General features: G+C 38.6%; 2 protein-coding genes across 13 annotated transcripts in view; one reads left to right on the top strand and one right to left on the bottom strand.

Annotated features, from left to right (window-relative positions):
* Window positions 1-6781, bottom strand: part of trim9 (tripartite motif containing 9) — a 28118-nt gene extending 21337 nt beyond the window's left edge. For 7 of the 12 annotated variants that reach the window (XM_084391368.1, XM_084391378.1, XM_084391373.1 and 4 more), the window contains exon 1: window positions 5841-6774. In XM_084391368.1, coding sequence (XP_084247494.1) covers window positions 5841-6680 — 840 coding nt within the window. In that variant the 5' untranslated portion in view covers window positions 6681-6774. Of the gene's footprint in view, window positions 1-5840 lie in introns of all 12 variants that reach the window. The other 5 variants (XM_084391370.1, XM_084391376.1, XM_084391369.1 and 2 more) reach the window with 1 other exon arrangement.
* Window positions 6782-14001: 7220 nt separating this feature from the next.
* tmx1 (thioredoxin-related transmembrane protein 1) lies at window positions 14002-19681 on the top strand. The gene is made up of 8 exons (XM_084391745.1): window positions 14002-14229; window positions 14873-14988; window positions 15090-15135; window positions 15697-15825; window positions 16034-16079; window positions 16513-16614; window positions 18116-18179; window positions 18281-19681. The coding sequence occupies exons 1-8, from the start codon at window positions 14054-14056 to the stop codon at window positions 18457-18459; spliced, it is 858 nt and encodes a 285-aa protein (XP_084247871.1). The 5' UTR covers window positions 14002-14053; the 3' UTR covers window positions 18460-19681.
* The last annotated feature ends 1475 nt before the right edge of the window (window positions 19682-21156 follow it).

The raw sequence follows: 21156 nt of genomic DNA on the forward strand, positions 1-21156 counted from the left end.
TATGTTTTCTCAAAATTAGTTTTTCCTCAACTTTAGTATCACTTACACCAAACATTCCAGTTTTATTCTAAAGGTTTTTACAGAGGGTTTTGTTCATATCATTCACCTACTTTATATAACATTTTATTCCTAGAAATATGGTGAAAAAGCATTTTTTGACAGTATTTTCTGATTTACAGAGTAAGATATATCCAAAATGCCCCCCTGTAAAAACCTTAGTATGTCAACAAACTAAACAAGAATATTGAAACTGGCTTTATCCAAGGTTCAGATTTCCATTCTGGAAATGTGTGCAAATTATTGCATATTTAATTAGATCATGCCTCATTTGCATATTTCAGAAAACTTGTCAAAAAAACAATTATCTCAATTTGCGATTAATCAACTGCAGAATGTGGTCATATCTATTTGGTAAAAGTATTCATCACATTTACCTGTGGTGTCCTGCCTTAAAGTTAGTTACGGTTGTAAATGTTTCAGATTTTTCGTCACATATTGCAGTGTTACACACTAGAATACTAAAGCCCAACATATCTGCATTAAACACGACTACACGCGACAGTATTAGTTTGTCCATGCAATGGAAGACAGTGTCGGAGTGAAAGGGACAACAAGAGAAACATGTTTGGAAACAATAATATTTTCTGTATTACCACTTGGTTGCACTACTAGAGAGACTTAAAGAGTGTTACAAGTAAGAAATTGTGGAAATCATCAATCTTTGCTCTTTAAAAGATGGAATAATTATAATTCGTTACATTTATATAGCGCTTTTCTAGGTACTCAAAGCGCTTTACATGGAAGGGGGAGTCTCCTCAACCACCACCAATGTGCAGCATCCACCTGGATGATGCGACGGCAGCCATATTGCGCCAGAACGCCCACCACACACCGGCTTATTGGTGGACAGGAGACAGTGATGAAGCCAGTCAGTATATGGGGATGATTAGGAGGCCATGATGGACAGAGGCCAAGGGGCAAATTTGGCCAGGATGCCAGAGTTACACCCCTACTATTTTTCGAAGGACATCCTGGAATTTTAATGACCACAGAGAGTCAGGACCTTGGTTTAACGTCTTATCCGAAGGATGGTGCTCTTTGACAGTATAGTATCCCCATCACTACACTGGGGTGTTAGGGCCCACACAGACCACAGGGTGAGCACCCCCTACTGGCCTCACTAACACCTCTTCCAGCTGCAGCCTGGTTTTCTCAGGAGGTCTCCCATCCAGATACTAACCAGGCTCAGCCCTGCTTAGCTTCAGTGGGCAACCAGTCTTGGGCTACAGGGTGATATGGCTGCTGGAAATCATCATTCTATTGAAAATACTGTATGTTTATGCAGCCTATGTTTTGTACTAAAGATAAACCAGTTCCAAAATCTAACGCCAGCCTTTTTCACTGGAATTTTTTTTTTTTTTTTTTTATCACAATTAAGTGAATAGTCAGTAAACATTATTTAAAATAAATAATCATGCAAAATAGGTAAAAAAAGAAAAAAAAAGAAAAATGATGTATCGACATGGCATCCAGCTCTCTAGATAACAGCCATATCTGTCAAGTAAAAATCTTTTATTGCATCAACACACAGGCCCCATTTTCTGCTTGCTGTGTGCGTTCAAATCCTCCTGGGAAGTTCGTACTTACGAGGTGGGAAGTCATGTTTATGACGGCATGTCCGTTCAAGTCACTTTCGTCGGAGTAAGATGGTGGTGTACTTTCTCTTAATTAATTACACAAAAATAGAGCAAGTTTCTTAAACTCTAGTTCTAGAAAATGAAGAACAAAGAAATGTGCATCAGGTGTGCTTTGGTTTTTTATGTTTTTAATTAGCCTAATTTATGAAGCCACTGCAAACTTTTTCGTTACATATTACATTGTTATATATTATAATGCCATCATATTCTGTGCAGGCAATTAGCTTACTTTGCTGTAAATAGAAAAGTCTAGCAATATCACTGCTAAATACCTTTAAGTATTGTGGTATTCCGCCATGTTTCTCAGTGACACGCCCCCAACTCGTAAAGATCGGGGCTTTAAGAAAATCCCGCGCTTCCCACTCTTATTTACGACATTGTGGTGGCATTCATGTGCGGTCAACTCGTAAATACGATCTTTACGAGATGACTTGAACGCACATAAGTGTCTGTGTATGTGACACAGAGAGATAGATGGAGAAAATGAGAGGAAAAGTAACATATGGGGCCCTGAGGCTAAAGCAAAACTACAATCTGTTTAGTGAATGACGAGCAAGTGTCTGCAGTGCGGAAAGAGGCCATTTTCCTCTGATATGAGGCCAGCTCGCTAGTGTTCAGTGAAAAAGCTACAGATGGGACCATAGTAGAGGACACTGATCCAAGATCTTCTCTCTGTGTGTGTGTGTGTGTGCCCCAGGTGCTAAAAGGGGGGGAGCTGTATTTGGGTCTGCCGTAATGCTGCTGTCCCAGTTCAAACTGATATTATGCAATCACAACATCAGACATGGAGCTATGAACAGAGAGTAAAGTAATTGAGCACCTAAAATTATGTAGTTTAACACATAATGTAGTGCTTGAATTAAGTAACTTTTTCTGCTCTCACATCTGCCTGCCCATAAAAATGTCTCATCTTCTTCAAAAGTGAAAGTGGGGTAAATATTAGTACCATACAACAGTCAAATTGCTCAACCACATGCCTTAAATGTACAATTTTCAAATGTACTATTATTTTATTTCATTTCTAATTGATAGAGTAAAAATGTATAGTGATTTCTCAGTCAATATTAGATATACATGACTGTTCAAAAGATTTGTTAATGTTTTTGAAAAAAGTCTCTTATACTCACCAAGGCTGCATTTATTGAATCAAAAATACAGTAAAAACAGTAATGTTGTGAAATGTTTTAAAAAGTAATATATTCCTGTGAAGACAAAGCTGAATTTTCAGCATCATTACTCCAGTCTTCAGTGTCACATGATCCTTCAGAAATCATTCTAATGTGCTGATTAGCTGCTCAAGAAACATTTCTTATTATTATCAATATTTAAAAAGGTTGTGCTGCTTAATATTTTTGTGGAAACTGTAAAAAACTCAAATATTAAGCATTAAACATTGATAATTTCAGGATTTGTTGGGGAATAGAATGTTTTTAAAGCATTTTTTTAAATTGAAATCTTTTGTAATATTATGTCACTTTTGACCAATTTAATGCTTCTTTGCCTCCAGAGCAAGACACCAAAACAAATAGTTTTACATCATTGCACCATCGCTTAACGGCTGGCACTTGCCTGCAATGAATGCAAGCGCGTCAAAAGCAAATAGAACCCATTATATGGATACAGTAGATGCCCGTTCAGAGTCTATCAACAACAGGACAATTGGAAGAGTGAATAGAAGCATAAAGGAAAGTTCGCTTTGATGCATTCTGTCGAAACAGCTCACTTGCTCATTTCTGTAGAGACTTCAGGAGAATACCAGGATCAGGAACAACTGGATGGTTTATTTTAATGGTGTCCAGTATCACATTGGAGGATTATATGTTTGTTCAGAGAATTTGACTACAGATTGCTTTGTAAACGAGGAAAAATTAAGAGTTTGCAAAGGAACTTTGGTTAACCCTTAAACGCATACCTCAGGTCTTTAGTTACCTGGGACGTCATTCACTACCCTCCTCCTCATTCATTTTTTAAAAGTTAGATATCAACCTTCTCGGTATTCCTTAATCAATTCATTATAAACAATACAACAAGAAAAATGTCTAAAATTATAAAATAATAAAATTTTTCCCTTTCAAGTTTTCCCTTTCATACACAATGATGAAGTGCCGTTTCACTCATAGTAACCGCAGGCAGAAAACAAAAGAATAGGAAATATCATCAGCAAATCTTGAAATGGCTCAGCGATTTACTGCAGAGCAAATACTGAAAGCAATCAAATATTAGTGTCACTGTCACTTGATGATGGATCTGGTCAAGAAGCTGTCAGCGATCAAAATATTAATTTTGAACATGTTGAAAACATGTATAGTTTTGAGAATATGCTTGAGATCTCGAATATGAACCAGATGCTGAATGTACTGGGAAATGAGCTCTGATGAGGACAGTGATGAACTCAAACTGAACCCTTCAAGCTCCAAAAGGTAACAAAATATGCTTTATTTTATTCTTCTATAATTGTTACTCTAATATCAGGAGAGTTTTATATTATCACGACAGGTAGAGATCCATCTGTGTTAGATGTATAGATCCGGGTCGCTAAAGACCCAAATATGTAATAATGACTGTTGAAACATTCCTACATTTAAGGGTTAACAGATGAAGCAGCCAATTGTATTGAATCCGGCAGCAGCTGCATCATAAACCGTGAGTAAATGATTTCATAATGCTTTGTCTGTAAATTACAGTTTTATATGGATGTTTTTAAAACACTTACTCACGCACAATAGCGAGTGGGTGTTGATACTGTTTCCTATGCAATGACATTAGCCAATCATAAAAGTAGCCATTTACTGACAAGCCTTAAAGGAGCCACCCCTTAAAAACTGATCATTTCAGACAGCGGGTCAGAATGAAGGTAGAAAATAATAGTTCTTCCACATACATATATTTTTTTTTTACAAAAAAAAAAAAAAAACTTCAAGTGAACCTCAAGGAACATATTAAAATAAAATAAAAAATCCATGTTATGACCCCTTTAAATGTAATCTTTAGCAAATCTCAGAATGAATATTCATTTTTATATTGTACATTATAATGTTGTGGTGCCTAAATTCACTTAAACCATTTAAATTGACTATATTCAACATATCGCCCATTTATTGGTTATTTGCCATAACATGACAATAATTATTGGCTTATCATATCACCCAGATTTTTAATATCGATGCATCACCAATATTGTCTCACACCAACAAAAATATTTCTAAATTAAAAGGGTGATGTACAGACATGACTTTTGTGTGCCAAGTTAAACCATGCGCTTATTGATCCATCATCTCCCTACCTGTTGATTGCTCATGTTTATGGTTTCTGATTAAACAAAACGGTCTAGCTGAGAGTCACTCACAATTTTATTTAAACTTATTGACTTGCATGGTGCAGCATGTTAGGACTAAGAGAAAGAGAGGGGACTCTTCCCTCATTCTTTGGCTCTCCATTGGATACACTCCTTTCTCCTTCACAGACAGGCAGACACAGTAAATCAGCTCTCTGCCCCATGTTGCTACAACAACAGGCCAGTGTCACAGCGGTTTTGCACATTCCCTGAGGAATCCAGACACACACACAGTTAACACGAGCAACCTGTATATTTGAGTTCAATCAAGGAACATATTTTAATTAAAACGTGCATCACAACACCACAAGAGAATTAAACCTCCATCCTTAAAAAACAGCCCTGACCGTGCACTGCAGTTATCATAGATGCCTCAAAATCCAAAACATATTTCCATAAGGTTTGTCCTTACCTTTTCCTGTTCAATCTAAACCGGAGAGTTGGAGCACAAGTGTTTTTCATTTGGCCTGAATCATGGCTGGCTGTGTCGTGCGCTGTGTTTTAATTAGACCGGTGGTGTCTCACCCATCACAGTGACAAGTCTTACTGCACCATAACAGACCCTTATACTAAAACCAGACAACATTTAAGCTGGTTTTAAAAGGGTTTAGGGCATTTTCAGCTGGTCAGGCTGACCAGCTAAAGTGCTAAACCTACAGAAGACCAGGTCGTGAGACATCTAGACCAGTATGTGTATCTGCTACCAGCTTAAACCATTTGGTCAGATATGCTTTAGTCATTAGGGGGGAAATGTAATAAACAACAACAACAACAACAACAACCACCTCAACCTCAACCAGTTTCCCCACCTTGTGGAGCTTCCACATGGCCCCCAGCGCCTTGACCTCATGAGTGGAGTGTTTGCCGTCCTCCAGACACTGGTAGCACACGGGGGTCTTACACTGGACGCAGTACATACTCAGGTTCTCCAGCTCGTGCTCGGTGCAGGTGGAGATCTTCCGGGGGCTCGCGCGGCGGCTGATTCTGCCTTGCGCCGGCGGCACGAGCCGGTGTTTGGCCAGCGGACCCCGGGGCGGGTGGCACCGGAGGCGGCACGGGTCGCAGTAGAACACGTCGCATTGCTCGCACATGACCGTCGCCTCGCGGGGACTCTTCTCGCACAGCTGACACTTGAGCGCGGCCGCTTTGCTCTGCTGGTACCGGTCCACCACTCCCTCGAGTACGCGGTTCTTGGGGAAGCCCCGGAGCCCCCGGTCGTCCAGAGTCAAGCTGCGGTGGCACTGCGGGCAGGTGAGGCAGGAGTTCCGCGGGACCGGCGGCAGGACGCCGGTGTGAGGCAGCAGGTGGTGTTGCGCCTGGGGCGGATGAGGCACGCTAGGGGGGAAAACTCGCACCCCGTTTGGGGACTTCTGGCACGGGGTGGTCGGTGCGCTCACGAACCCGCCGTAAGAGCCGTATCCGCTGTCAGCCTCGCTGTACAGGCTCATCTTATCTAGGTCTAAGTAATCATAATCGGAGACGCCGGAGCCAGACGCGCGGCTGCTCTGCGGGGATTCGGCGTCGGGCGTCTGCACAAGGATGTTTCTCGCGCAGGCCAGGCAGATATTATGCGAGCAGGGCAGGATGATCGGCTCGCGGAAAAACGATCCGCACACCGGGCATTTTAACTCCTCTTCCATTTCATCCATTTTTGTCGTTCGAGACGGATTCGGAGACTTCCTCTAAACGAATATTCCCACCGATGGCAACTCCGCACGGACGCGTCTCCTTCGCGCTCTCGGTCCTATGCACCGGAGGATAGAGGAGGGGGCGGTATAAATTCAGTGGGCGTAGGCTGACTGCATGGTGCACGAGCGCCAACAGCTACTGCTTAAAATCGCTGTCAGTTTATGTGATGAGCTCCAGGAATCCAATCAAACTGACGATGCAAAGCAGGAATGCTTGATGAATTTGAGACACACACAGCCAATGTTTGTGGTAGTGCACCTGTTCTCACAGCGCGCCTGATTTTTCCTATCCAACATGTAGCGCGTTGGCTACATCACAAGTCAGTCTTCGGTTGTAGTGTTTGACAGCTGAAATGTAGGAGCTAAATCTGAAATGTTCTACCCTAATTGCTGGCCTGGTGGGTGATGATAATTGCCTTCAGCTAAATTTCCATGGTAACCAAAGAGAGCAAATTGAGAAATTAGCTACAACAGAGAACAAATTATTGTCAAACACTTTTTGACAATAGGCTACCGTCAGACAGCGAACGAACGAGCAATTGTTGTTTATGCTTTGACTTTGCTTTGATCAGGGACATATAATGGCGTTTTAGAATAATGATGCTATAGTCAGGTGTGTGGCAAACTATTATAGTGCAGCTGCTATTGAGTTGACCAAATTTTTGACCTCTGTGTTGTAGTGTTTGTGTCATGTGTTTTAGACACGTGTGAACTTGTAAGCGTGAGTGCTAGTAGAGGAGTCCAAGAGAGTGTGTGTGGGCGTATTGAGGACGAGGTTGTTGTTTAGTGTGTGTGTGTGTGTGTGTGTGTGTGTGTGTGTGTGTTAAAAGGCCTGTGATCGAGAGCCATGTGAATTTTGTCCATGTGCCACTCTGGTGAGTAGGCCTATCTGTAGGGGGAAATTAATTGCTTAATCATTTTTATTCTTATGACAGTAATTGGGTCACAGAGCAGAACTGGGGCTAGTTAGTTATTGAGATTCTCAGAGAGAGTCAGCTGTATTTGCATAATCATCTTCAAGGTGATGCTCAGATCTTCTGAATCCAAAATCATCAACATTTATTAGAAAACTAATGGAGAAATTATGTGTGCAAAAGCAATCCAAGTATGGGACACAGTGCAACACACATGTATTATTGCTTCAGAATATTATCTAAGTGCATGAAACAGTGGTATTTCAGTATAATCTATAGGCTATATTATTATTTTTGAGTCAATATTTGAATTAGTTTTTTTGTGCCTTTGCATATTAGAATGGCTCCACACTGTTGTCATTTATTTCTTTTTTTTTGGTCGAACTCTATTGATTTGTTGGATTTTTTCGTTTTATGTTGAACAGTTAGACGGACGTCTGTACGTATAATATTGGTATGTTTGCTTTTTGCATTGTTTTAAAGGAACACTCCACCGTTTTTTGAAATAGGGCTTATTCACCTTCTTTCCTACATTTAGATAGGTGGGCAAATGCATTTTTGTCTCAGTGCATGCATTGTTTTAGTTTGATAGGGTCGGCGCTAGCTTAGCTTAGCATAATGAATGGAATCCTTTGTTGCCAGCTAGCATGTCCTGAGTAAAAGTGATATAAAAAAAAAAACCCCACCTAATTACTTCTTGTGGCCTGCGTATTCACAACAAGTACAAATAGTGATGCAGATTAACACTAGGCGATTTCCTATGCAGATATTGACTTGGGACTATATTAGGGGGAAGCACAGGCGAAGCACTGCTACTTGGGCGCAGAGATATCACGCCCAAGTAGCAGTGCTTCGCCTGTGCTTCCCCCTAATATAGTCCTTAATATATAAGTCAATATCTGCCTAGGAAATCGCCTAGTGTTAATCTGCATCACTATTTGTACTTGTTGTGAATACGCCACAAGAAGTAATTAGGTGTTTTTTTATTTATTTTTATCACTTTTACTCAGGACATGCTAGCTGGCAACAAAGGATTCCATTCATTATGCTAAGCTAAGCTAGCGCCGACCCTGTCAAACTAAAACAATGCATGCACTGAGACAAAAATGCATTTGCCCACCAATCTAAATGTAGGAAAGAAAGTGAATAAGCCCTATTTCAAAAAACGGTGGAGTGTTCCTTTAAGAATTATACAGCACATTGGTCAACTAGGTTTTTCCTTGCCACAATTTGCTGCTACTTAGTTGGCTTGAAGATCATTTGGGGAGGGACATTCTCATGCTAGAGATCATTTGATTGGAATCCTGGCATCCTGAATGTGTCTGCTATCTTAAATTCTGTCAAAGTTTAGCAGTACAGTAGATGACCTCAAAGCCCAAACACATGGACTAAAAGCCACAAAACTTTGTTAACCATATTTTTCAAACTCTATGTTGCCAATGCCAGATAAAGACCCGAGGGGTAACATTTTTGAGCAGAAATATAATTTAAACATTTACTCAGTGCTAGTTTTTTCTGCCAAGATTCAGAAGAACTGAACTATCAGAAACCTAACAACCTCAAGATGCTGATGAGAGTGATTTCTATGTTACAAAACTCTTAATCAAATCAACTTTATATATTAAATTATTTATCTAATAGATATTTAATTACAGATTTTTCTTCACTTCCATCATTATTTGTTGATAAAATGCATTTCACCGACTGTGATGACGCGTTTCCACAGTTATCAACATTGCAAATGTTTTTGCAAAAAGATTTTTCAGAATTTCATTCTTTTAATACACATTTATAACTCTGTTTTTTTGTGTTTCATTATTCACATATACTCTAAGTTTCTAATCATACTGTGTTATATTACCTTGGAATTAAATTACAGAAAAAAAAAGAAATGAACATGTGATGGCAAATTTCACATCATTCTCTCTTCTGACTGCTCAATCTCTCTATATTTTTCCCTCTTTCGGAAAGTCTTGGAAATTATATATTTTTTTGCTATTGGAGCAAATGGGAATACAAAAATTACATTTACATTCACTTCTATAGAAGAAAGAGTCCTTTCTCAAAGCTTGCGTTGCTCAAGCTACCGATCTCTAAAGACCAGCAAGGACAGCGATTGTACTCGCAGCTGCACAGTAAACCTAGAACAGCTCTGCAACTCTCTCTGGCTCTCAGCTTCAGTCTGTCCATCTGGAGCTGCTCTTGGTGAAGGAGGTGATGCTCAATCTTCTGAAAGATTTTGGAGACTTAAAATCTCCAGGCAGAAGGAGTCGCAGCTCCAGAAATTGGCTTGGACTGTGTCCCCATAACTCAACATAGAATATCTACGTCCCAGCTGTAGAGACTTAGAGTTCTGCGTCAAATAGGAATCAATCAGACCGTGCTGTGTGTGGATTTAGTGTTAAGTTCATTTTTTTCTTCTGTTTGAGTGCACAAGCTGTTCATCATCCACAGTTACATAAAAGCTGTAATGCAATCTAACAAAGACAACCCGCATCTATAATAGGGTTTTTATGAGTATGCCTGTCCATTAGCATATGTGTGTGGCAGTAGTTCACAGAATGCAATTTATTTTTGGTACATCTGAAAATGAGCAGGCTCTTTCTATGATGCTGAGAGTAGGCAGCGCCTTGCATAACAGGTAAAAGCCTGTTTGAGATTGAGGATGAGAAATAGAGGGGAAAAGTAGATTTATCTATCCACCTACTCCTATTCATGCTGTCTCCGGCGTTTTCTCTCCTCCCACGTGCATCCTGTCGCGTGTGTGTGTGTGTGTGTGTGCGCGCAGACGTCAGTGAGAACGGTCACCGCGTAACACTCCGTAGATGGTGTTAACCGGATGAAATAAGAAATGGATTCTTTTAATCACATAATAATGTACTCTGCAGATTTAAGCCTCCTGATTTCTCATCTTTCTATTTATTTTATTAATTTATTTGTTTGCTTGTTACTTTTTAAACTGATTTTTTTAAATCCAGTTTTTGATTTTTTTTTGTCCCATCGTTAAAAAATATGATTATATTAATTATATATGCCGTGAAAATGATTGATATCAGTTTTATATCAGTTTATTTCCACTGCAATGAACAATGCTTCTATCTAATAACGTTTTTATCTGTAAGTTACTGTCCTTGGTTACCAAGGAAACAAAAATGATGAGTGAAAGTCATGCTTGAGATAAAATGTGAGACATGATGTGTGAGGACACTTGACATGATGTGTGAACGGAATATTTTTATTGTACGTCATTTGCAATTAGATTCAAATTATGCACGTGTGAAAATATTACTTAATGTGTGTATTAGGATGCATAAAATGCTAACAATGTATTCTAGATATCTAGTCATTTTATTCCAAAAATGTTTCACATATAATTTTCACCTTTGTCATGTTCACGACAGAATGTTACCAAACACAGTACATCATTTGAGATGAGGTGTAAATGACGTTTCAGATCAATTACAGATCAACATTCACAAAGCCAGACATTGATGAAGAAATACACAAAATAAGCAGCTTAAAATAAAAGGTACTTTTACTCACACAACAGACAGTAAAAAGTCAAATAGAAAACTTATAAATATATATATATATATATATGGCTGTAAAAAATAAATCTGCATTGTTTATCCTTTTGATCTTTCATTAAAAAAATTCACAAAAATCTAACCTTTCATTGAAGTAAAAGAATTGAAAGTGGGGGGTAAATCACATTATAAAATAAATGTTTTTCTCCAAAACACGCTGGCCATAATTGTTGGCACCCTGTTATTAAATACTTTTTGCAACCTCCTTTTGCCAAGATAACAGATCTGAGTTTTCTTCTATAATGCCTGATGAGTTTGGAGAACACCTGACAAGAGATCAGAGACCATTCCTCCATACAGAATCTCTCCAGATCCTTCAGATTCACAAGTTCATGTTGGTGCTTCTTCTCTTCAGTTCACTCCACTCATCAGGTCAGGGAACTGTGACGGTCATGGCAGAAGCTTCATTTTGTGCTCAGTTACCCATTTTTGTGTTGATTTTGATGTTTGTTTTGGACCGTTGTCCTGATGGAAGATCCAACCACGGCCCATTATAAGATTTCTAGCAGAGGCTGTCAGGTTTTGATTTTTTATCTGTTTGTATTTGCTAGAATCCATAATACCATGTATCTGAACAAGATGTCCAGGACCTCCAGCAAATAAATAGGCCCACAACATATAAGATCCAGCAGTATATTTAACCGTAGGCATGGGGTACTCTTCATCCCTGTTTGCACCAAACACATCTGCTGGGCTGCCAAAAAGCCCTTTTTTTTGTTTCATCTGACCACAGAATCCGGTCCCTTTTGTAGATCCAGTCGTGTCTGAATATGCTGGAGTTTATTTTTGGAGGAGCGAGGAGGATTTTTCTTGAAACCCTCCCAAACAACATGTGGTGATGTAGGGGTTGTTTGATAATTTTTTTTTTAGGCTTTCTGACCCCAAGACTCAACTAATCTCTGCAATTCTCCATCTGTGATTCTTGAAGAGTCTTTGGCCACTCAAACTTTCCTCCTCACCATCCATTAAGACAATATAGACACACGTCCTCTTCCTGGCAGATTCCTAACATCTTTAGTTGATTGGAACTTCTTAATTATTGCCCTGATGGTCAAAATGGGGATTTTCAATTCTTTAGCTATCTTACAGCCACTTTCTATTTTGTGAAGTTCAACAATCTTTTGATACACATCAGAACTATATTCTTTGGTTTTACTCATTGTGGTGGATGATTAAGGGAATTTGGCCTTTGTGTTTCCTCATATTTAAACTCCTGTGAAACAAGAAGTCATAGCTAGACAATTTCATGTTCCTAGTCCCCCTGGTGTGCTAAAAAAGGTAAATATTAATGGGAATATACTTCAGAGATATTTTTCTCATAAAAAATTCTAGGGGTGCCAACAATTATGGCCAGTGTGTTTTGGAGAAAAACATTTATTTCATAATGTGATTTACTCCCCAATTTCAATTCTTTTACTTCAATGAAAGGTTAGATTTGTGCATATTTTTTGAAGGAAAGATCAAAAGGATAAACAATGCAGATTTATTTTTTACAGCCATTTTTTATCATATTTATCAGGGGTGCCATCAATTTTGACCACCACTGTATATAATAATAATAATAATAATATATATATATATATATATATAAAAGTATGTTGAGTTATTTTCAGAGGACAGTAAATATATACTGCTATACAAGCAGTTATATAACTGTTATATAGCCTATATATATATATATATATATATATATATACCCCTTTCTCGATAAAACAGTTACATTAATCTCAGGAATCTCATGAATATGTACATTTTTAACATATTCACTGTGGAAAAGAAATGATCATATCACTGCTGTCATTAGCACTCATTTGTCAGCAGAGAGAGAGAGAGAGAGAGAGTGTATGTGTGTATGTATGTGTGTGTGTTTTTTTTTTTTTTTTTCACTTTTACAAAAAAAACTTTTCTAGATTGATCTGTGACTACACACACACACACACACACACACACACACTCTCTCTCTCTCTCTCTCTCTCTCTCTCTCTCTCTCTCTCTTTCTCTCTCTGTAAATCTACAATTGTCGAGATTTTATATTCTCCTAGGATTCACAACAAAACAGTGCAGTAAAAACAAGACAGAGCTCATAGCGCCACCTTGTGTTTTCACATTTTTTTGTCCCAATAAAAAGAAAAAGCAAACCGTTCTTTCGTCTATTTTATTTAACAGTCGGATAAGTTCTTTTTTGCAAATTATAAATGTTACATACATCTTAAACTTCAAATTACCTATATGAATTATATGTAAATTAAATTAATTATTTAATTTCAGGCAAATATAATAGAAAATACATTACCTAAATACAAAATAAATACTTAAAAATAAAATGAATTATAAACATTTTCTACTAATATATATATATATATATATATATATATATATATATATATATATATATATATATATATATATATATAAACATTATATAACATTTATTTAATACATATATTAATAGAATATTTTTATAATACATTTGATTTTTTAAGGTAGAAAAATACCTAATAGAAGATGAAACAAGACAAACAGAACAATATTTTTTATGGAATAATCAAACAGTACAGTATTTTCATGGAATAACTTATATAAATACAAAGGGCCACATATGATGTAAAATTAAATTAAATTTTTTTAAATTAAATTAAAATCATATGTTAATTAGGCATAAGTGTCTGGAAGTGGGTTAAATTATGTTGTAAACCATAGACTGTAAAAAAAAAGAAAAAAAAAAGTTACCTTTTCGAACGCTGTGCGTCATGACGTCAATGACTTGGCCCCGCCCATCAGCAGCACGTGGGAGTGGAGGCGGAAGCGGAAGGGAAGCAGTGGGCGCTGAAACATGGCGTGCACATACACACGCAGAGTCAGGGGGATGACAGCCGGCGCGTGTGTATTTTCTGCGTTTATCGCAACATGTCTGATGCTGCAGCCCGCATCGGCCAAGCCGGGTAAATTAAGAGAAATCACAGATGGAAACTGGGAGGAAATCCTGACTGGAGAATGGATGATCGAGTTGTGAGTTATTAGATTGAGTAGTGCAAAAAAAAAAGTGTGTGTTTATTTTTGCATTACCATTACCAGTGTTACACATGATAATAGTTACACAACAATAACTTCAGATTATTTCATTATTCTTTTACTGCCGTGTTCTTGTACTGGGCTCAGGTTAGAGGAAGTTCTGTGGTTTTGAAGTTAAAGAGTTTGCCAAAAATCAAAGGGATGTAATCATTTAATCAGCCTCATGTTGATCCAACCTCCTTCTATGAAGAAGAAAAAGGACAGAATGATAACCTCAGTCACCGTTCACTTTAATTATATGTAAAACGGATGCGAAGAAACTGAATGGTGACTGAGGCTGTCATTCTGCATAACATCTCCTTTTGTATTCGACAGAAGAAAGCCATACAGCTTTGGAAAAACATGATAGTGAGCAAATGATGTCAGAAATTTCGCTATCCTTTTTATGGATTGCCTTCCAAAAAATACTCAAGTTGACAGTCTTTTTTTCCCTGCACAGCACGCTTCCTCCTGCTAGAGCCATCGAACAAGAGGATTGTAGTTAAATAGATCCCATGGAAAACAAATGAGCCTCAGTGTCTTTGTGTCTCCTCTGGCTGGGATTGTGTTATTGGATTAAAGGTTTGTCTGTCTACTGCAGCTTTGCTCCATGGTGTCCGGCCTGCCAGCAGCTCCAGCCCGTGTGGAATGAGTTTGCAGAATGGGGAGAAGATTTGGGAGTGAGCATTGCCAAAGTGGACGTCACCGAGCAGCCGGGTATGCTGTTATCTCCTCACATCTGGCTCCTCTGCTCACCTGATCTCCTGTCCTCAGGAGTCTCACTCCATTCTCTCTCTCTCTCTCTCTCTGTTCTGCAGGTTTGAGTGGGAGGTTTATCATCACGGCTCTCCCAACTATCTACCAGTGAGTTTCATTCCATTTACACACATTTGACCCTGTCTAGAAGTTGGTAAGTTGGTCATTGGTGATAGATAGATAGATAGATAGATTCACCAAAGTTGCATTTATTTAATCAAAAATAGTCAAACATAGTAAAATCGTGAAAAATTATTACAATTTTCTTTATTCCTGTGATAGCAAAGCTGAATTTTCAGCATCACTACCCAGTTTTCAGTCACATGATCCTTCAGAAATCATTCTAATATGCTGATTTGATCTGAAGTAACATTTCTCATTATTATCAATGTTGAAAACAGTTTCTGCTTAACATTTTGTGAGGAAACCGTGATTAATTTTTGTTTCAGGATTCTTTGATGAATAGAAAGTTTGAAGAACAACATTTATTTGTAAAAAGAAATTATTGATGTCATTTTTGATAAATTTAATGGGTCCTTGATGAATAAAAGAAATAATAAACAAATTAAGGTATTATGATAGATAGACACCAGCAATTGTTTTGTGATGGGTGTAAACTCCGTTATAAATGGTTAAATATGATTGTGTGTGTGTGTGTGTGTGTTGCAGCTGTAAAGATGGTGTGTTTCGGAGATATCAAGGAGCCCGAGCTAAAGACGACTTCCTGAACTTCATTGATGAGAAGAAATGGCAGAGCATAGAGCCGGTCTCTTCCTGGTTCGGCCCCTCTTCCTTCCTGTGAGTATTCATAGTGCGTGTGGGTGGTTTCAGATTCTGTAATAATGCAAAGGCCTCTGGGTGAGTCTGGCAAAGTCTACAGAAAACCTACAGCCTGTGGTTAATGTAAAACTTGTTTCATGAGGCAGCAGCACACTATAAATGTACAGCTGTCGGACTATTTGATTTGATAAAATGTCTTTGACTGATTTTTTTATTTTTATTGTAGGATGAACGCAATGTCAGCCCTCTTTAAGTTATCCATGTTCATCAGGGTGAGTGTGTTTGTCTGTTAATATTAAACTGCATTCCTCTCAGACCTGTGTATTTAATTGTATTATTTTCTTAGCAATTTTGTAAATATTTTACTTGCATGCACAAATAATTTATACCTCAAGCTAATGGTGAAGGAACCAGCAATAGACAGTGAGGGAAAATATACACTCAAATAGTCAATGTAAATTACACTGCCTGATTTAAAGATTATATTTGCCTGAAATTAAATAATTAATTTAATTTACATATAATTCATATAGGTAATTTGAAATGTGGTTTGGTTCAAATAATTTTATTGCATGAGCTTTTTGTAAGCATAATTTGAAGCCAGTGGAAAATAAACTTATTTAATGGCTATAATGATTTTGTAATAAATACCTGATGTATTTATAATCTGCTCATGGATTTTTTCCTTTTATCCTTGTGTTTCAGCATTGCCATAATTACTTAACGGAGCAGCTGGGCGTCCCTGTTTGGGGCTCGTATGGGATATTTGCCCTGGCAACACTCATCTCAGGATTGACTCTTGGATTGGTGAGTGTACACAAATACACAACCTTGTATTTTCTTATTAACCCCAATCTTTTGAACATTAATGTACCTAAGATCAGTTTCAAGTGTAATTTTGGAGTGGATAATCCCAGAATGCACTGCAATATAAAATCATGGATGATTTAAGAGAAAAGTCTAAGGGGCCATTTACACAAATTTAAAACTTTTTATGTGTTTTGGCCTTTCGATTACACAACAACAGCGTTTTGGTGGTCTGCAAAGTGCAAGTTTTTGAAAACGATATTGTATCAAACGATATCAAAAACACGAATTTGTGAAAACGGTGACGCATGCGTATGACATGTTCAGTCTATAGACCCCTTTTCAGTTGGTAAACATGGTGATGTTTTTTTGTGGGCGGAGCTTAGGTGGAGGCAGAACGATCCCTCTCGCCGCTTCACTAACGTTAGTTTGCGAGTTTTGTTAGCTTGTTTTTTAATAATGACTGGAGAAAATCCGATTTTATCTTAATGTGCAAGGTCACTCACTGTCCAGGACCTCGATTGTTAATTGCAAAAGTAAATTTTAACGGACATCCCAGATTGGCTGACCCGTACATGCTCAGTCAATGGATGGACCATCTGACAGGATTAACGTTAACGCTACCTCCATTTGAGTGACCTGACTTCTACACCTACCTGATAGAGAAACTGAGCGTATAAAGAGAAACTGAGGGCATATAGATGCCTATAACTACTAAATGGTCACGTACACGACTTGTGTTGTAGCCTACGATCCGCAGTTCTGCCTATCCAGCGCCAAGGCCAGACTGAAGACGACAATGTAAAGAGTGACATTACGGTGCAATTTTAATGATGTGAATATTTTCTAGAAATAAAAATTCCAGATACAGCATATTCCTTTTTTAACTATGTATTTGATTACACTTTCTTACCAGGTTCTTCAAAAAGTCCAGTCACAATCAATCAAAACAATGTATACAATCATAGATGATTCACAAGTAATCACAAATTTAGAAAACATTATGCGATAAAATTTCAAATTGGAGCCTGTACTCCGTCGATTCTTGCACCCAACAACACAACAAGATGACATTTAATAACAATAATAATAATTTAAGCTCCTTATTATGTAGCCGAATCTGTGCTGGTTTGTATTGGCCGCCTCCAGTTTACCCTTTGTTTTGCCACCAGCTAGCGCCGTGACGTAACTGTGATGTCGGCTCGAAATTGGTTTATAGGCACGTTCTGTTTCTTTACAAAGTGGCATCATCAACTACTGGCCCGGCAGCCTTATAACGTTTTTAGTCGTTTCCGCGGATCCGTGTGAACGGGGATCGTTTTGACAACATTGTCTTCTGTAAGCAAAAAACCGCAAAGGAACAACTTGTACATTTTTAGTATATCGTTGTCGTGTAAATGTACCCTATATATTCCCTTAAGTATTAGCTTCTTCATTAGCTTTGAACATGTTAATGTCAAACTCCATTGGAATCAATTGTCATTGTTATTTCCCCTCTCAGGTGCTGGTTTTCGTCGCAGATTTTGTGTTCCCATCACGACGACTTTCACCAGATTATCACCACAGTAAGTGTGAATGTTTATATGAAACCTATGCCTGCTTGACTTCGGGGAACTTCTAACGTAACAGAGATCGATTAAAACTGAACGCGTGAATGTTTCTGTAGGGAAACTGCTTGCGGGGCAGGTGCGTCTCCTGCAGCAATCTGAAGATGAGCAGGAAGCAGATGGGGAGGAAGAGGATGATGAAGACGAGTACGGGGGAAAGACTGAAGAGTGGCAGCCGGTGGGCGGAGCCGACGCTGTCAGAAGAAGAGGTTTGGGTGTGCCGGAGGAGGACACCTAGAGGACTGGAGAGGAACTGCCTCACTGTGCACAAAATCGCTACACAAACCGCATCGCAACTGCAATGCCCTCACGTGCTGCCATAGCAGCGCTCATTGAGCTTGATGATATCACATATGATGTCATAGCTCCTTTCTGAAAGATTGATGTGGTTGTGCTTTTCTCTCTATCTTTTCCACCTGTCCAGTTTTAATTATTACACCCCTTGCTATGCATTGTGCACACAGTGTGTGTGTTAGAGCGGTGCTTCAAAGCTGTCCTGGTCACCCACCACTGCACATTTTTATCAGTAACACCCCATTTAAGTCTTGCAGTCTCTACTAATGAGATGACGAGTTGAATCAGGTGTGTCAGATGAGGATGATTCCCAGGACAGCTTTGAGGAGCACTGTGTTAGAGGAATATAAGCACCTACTTTACACACAGCTGCAATATTCCCCTTACAAATACTGAGCAAATAACCAAGATCAAACAACGACCTCACTGTGAAATTAGGCTTTTGGGAATATGAAAGGTTTTGTGCTTTACTTTGTAAATATTTTATTATTTGAGCTTTTTGGATGCCTGTTATATAAAGTTGGAATGTTCAGTTTGCTGTTTTAAATGTTTTTTTCTTCCATATAGAGATCAGATTCATACTTTTTTTGTGTTTGGTTTTTGTGTCATTGAAGCTTTGGGACATGCCTGAATTAACACGTGAGTGTGTGTGATTGTGATTATGATTATTATTTGACACCGAAAGACACTTTTATTAGTTGTCCCATAGACATGATTTGTGTTCTTATATTTTACTTTAAATGAGTTTCATTCATTTTACCTTCCACACCCTGTTTCCTTCAGTATTGTTTGTTGAATAACGCATAGTCATACAGTATCCGATTCATTTGAACCTGGTGTATCACGTTATCTTTCAGGTGTTTTTATGTTGCAGTGGATTTTAGGATGTATATTTGAATTGTGTCTTGGTCTTCCAAGTAGTTTTCTTATTATCTTTCCGTTACTATACTTTGACCTCTGACCCTTGACTGATCCACTAGAATTAAAGTGCTTCTCAAAATGTTCTGCTTAATTGTCCACAGCAGAACGATTCTAACGTGTGAATGTCTGCATTTACAACTTTATTGCTCAAAGCGTGTGTGTGTGTGTGTGAGAGAGAGAGGTTTTGGAACGTTTCTGTATTTGAGACTGTAAATCAGCACTGTTAATAAACGGTCTAAAGCTGATGTGCTGTGTGATTTCACAGAAAATGCTAATTTTGTTGGCCGTTATTGTACAGTTTTGCATTTCACTTCACATTTACACTCACCTAAAGGATTATTAGGAACACCATACTAATACTGTGTTTGACCCCCTTTCGCCTTCAGAACTGCCTTAATTCTACGTGGCATTGATTCAACAAGGTGCTGAAAGCATTCTTTAGAAATGTTGGCCCATATTGATAGGATAGCATCTTGCAGTTGATGGAGATTTGTGGGATGCACATCCAGGGCACGAAGCTCCCGTTCCACCACATCCCAAAGATGCTCTATTGGGTTGAGATCTGGTGACTGTGGGGGCCATTTTAGTACAGTGAACTCATTGTCATGTTCAAGAAACCAATTTGAAATGATTCGAGCTTTGTGACATGGTGCATTATCCTGCTGGAAGTAGCCATCAGAGGATGGGTACATGGTGGTCATAAAGGGATGGACATGGTCAGAAACAATGCTCAGGTAGGCCGTGGCATTTAAACGATGCCCAATTGGCACTAAGGGGCCTAAAGTGTGCTAAGAAAACATCCCCCACACCATTACACCACCACCACCAGCCTGCACAGTGGTAACAAGGCATGATGGATCCATGTTCTCATTCTGTTTAGGCCAAATTCTGACTCTACCATCTGAATGTCTCAACAGAAATCGAGACTCATCAGACCAGGCAACATTTTTCCAGTCTTCAACTGTCCAATTTTGGTGAGCTCGTGCAAATTGTAGCCTCTTTTTCCTATTTGTAGTGGAGATGAGTGGTACCCGGTGGGGTCCTCTGCTGTTGTAGCCCATCCGCCTCAAGGTTGTGCGTGTTGTGGCTTCACAAATGCTTTGCTGCATACCTCGGTTGTAACGAGTGGTTATTTCAGTCAAAGTTGCTCTTCTATCAGTTTGAATCAGTTGGCCCATTCTCCTCTGACCTCTAGCATCAACAAGGCATTTTCGCCCACAGGACTGCCGCATACTGGATGTTTTTCCCTTTTCACACCATTCTTTGTAAACCCTAGAAATGGTTGTGCGTGAAAATCCCAGTAACTGAGCAGATTGTGAAATACTCAGACCGGCCCGTCTGGCACCAACAACCATGCCACGCTCAAAATTGCTTAAATCACATTTCTTTCCCATTCTGACATTCAGTTTGGAGTTCAGGAGATTGTCTTGACCAGGATCACACCCCTAAATGCATTGAAGCAACTGCCATGTGATTGGTTGATTAGATAATTGCATTAATGAGAAATTGAACAGGTGTTCCTAATAATCCTTTAGGTGAGTGTAGTGATGCATATGTACACTGATGTTCAAAAATAGGTTTTTGATGTCTCTTATGCTCACCAATGCTGCATTTATTTGCTTGAAAATATAGAAACAACTAATATTGTGAGTAGATATTACAAGATTTAATTAATTAATTCAATCCTTGCTTAATTAAAGTATTAATATCCTTAAAAGAA

The sequence above is a fragment of the Rutilus rutilus genome (genome assembly GCF_951802725.1).
Source record: "Rutilus rutilus genome assembly, chromosome: 20".
Lineage (NCBI taxonomy): Eukaryota > Metazoa > Chordata > Actinopteri > Cypriniformes > Leuciscidae > Rutilus > Rutilus rutilus.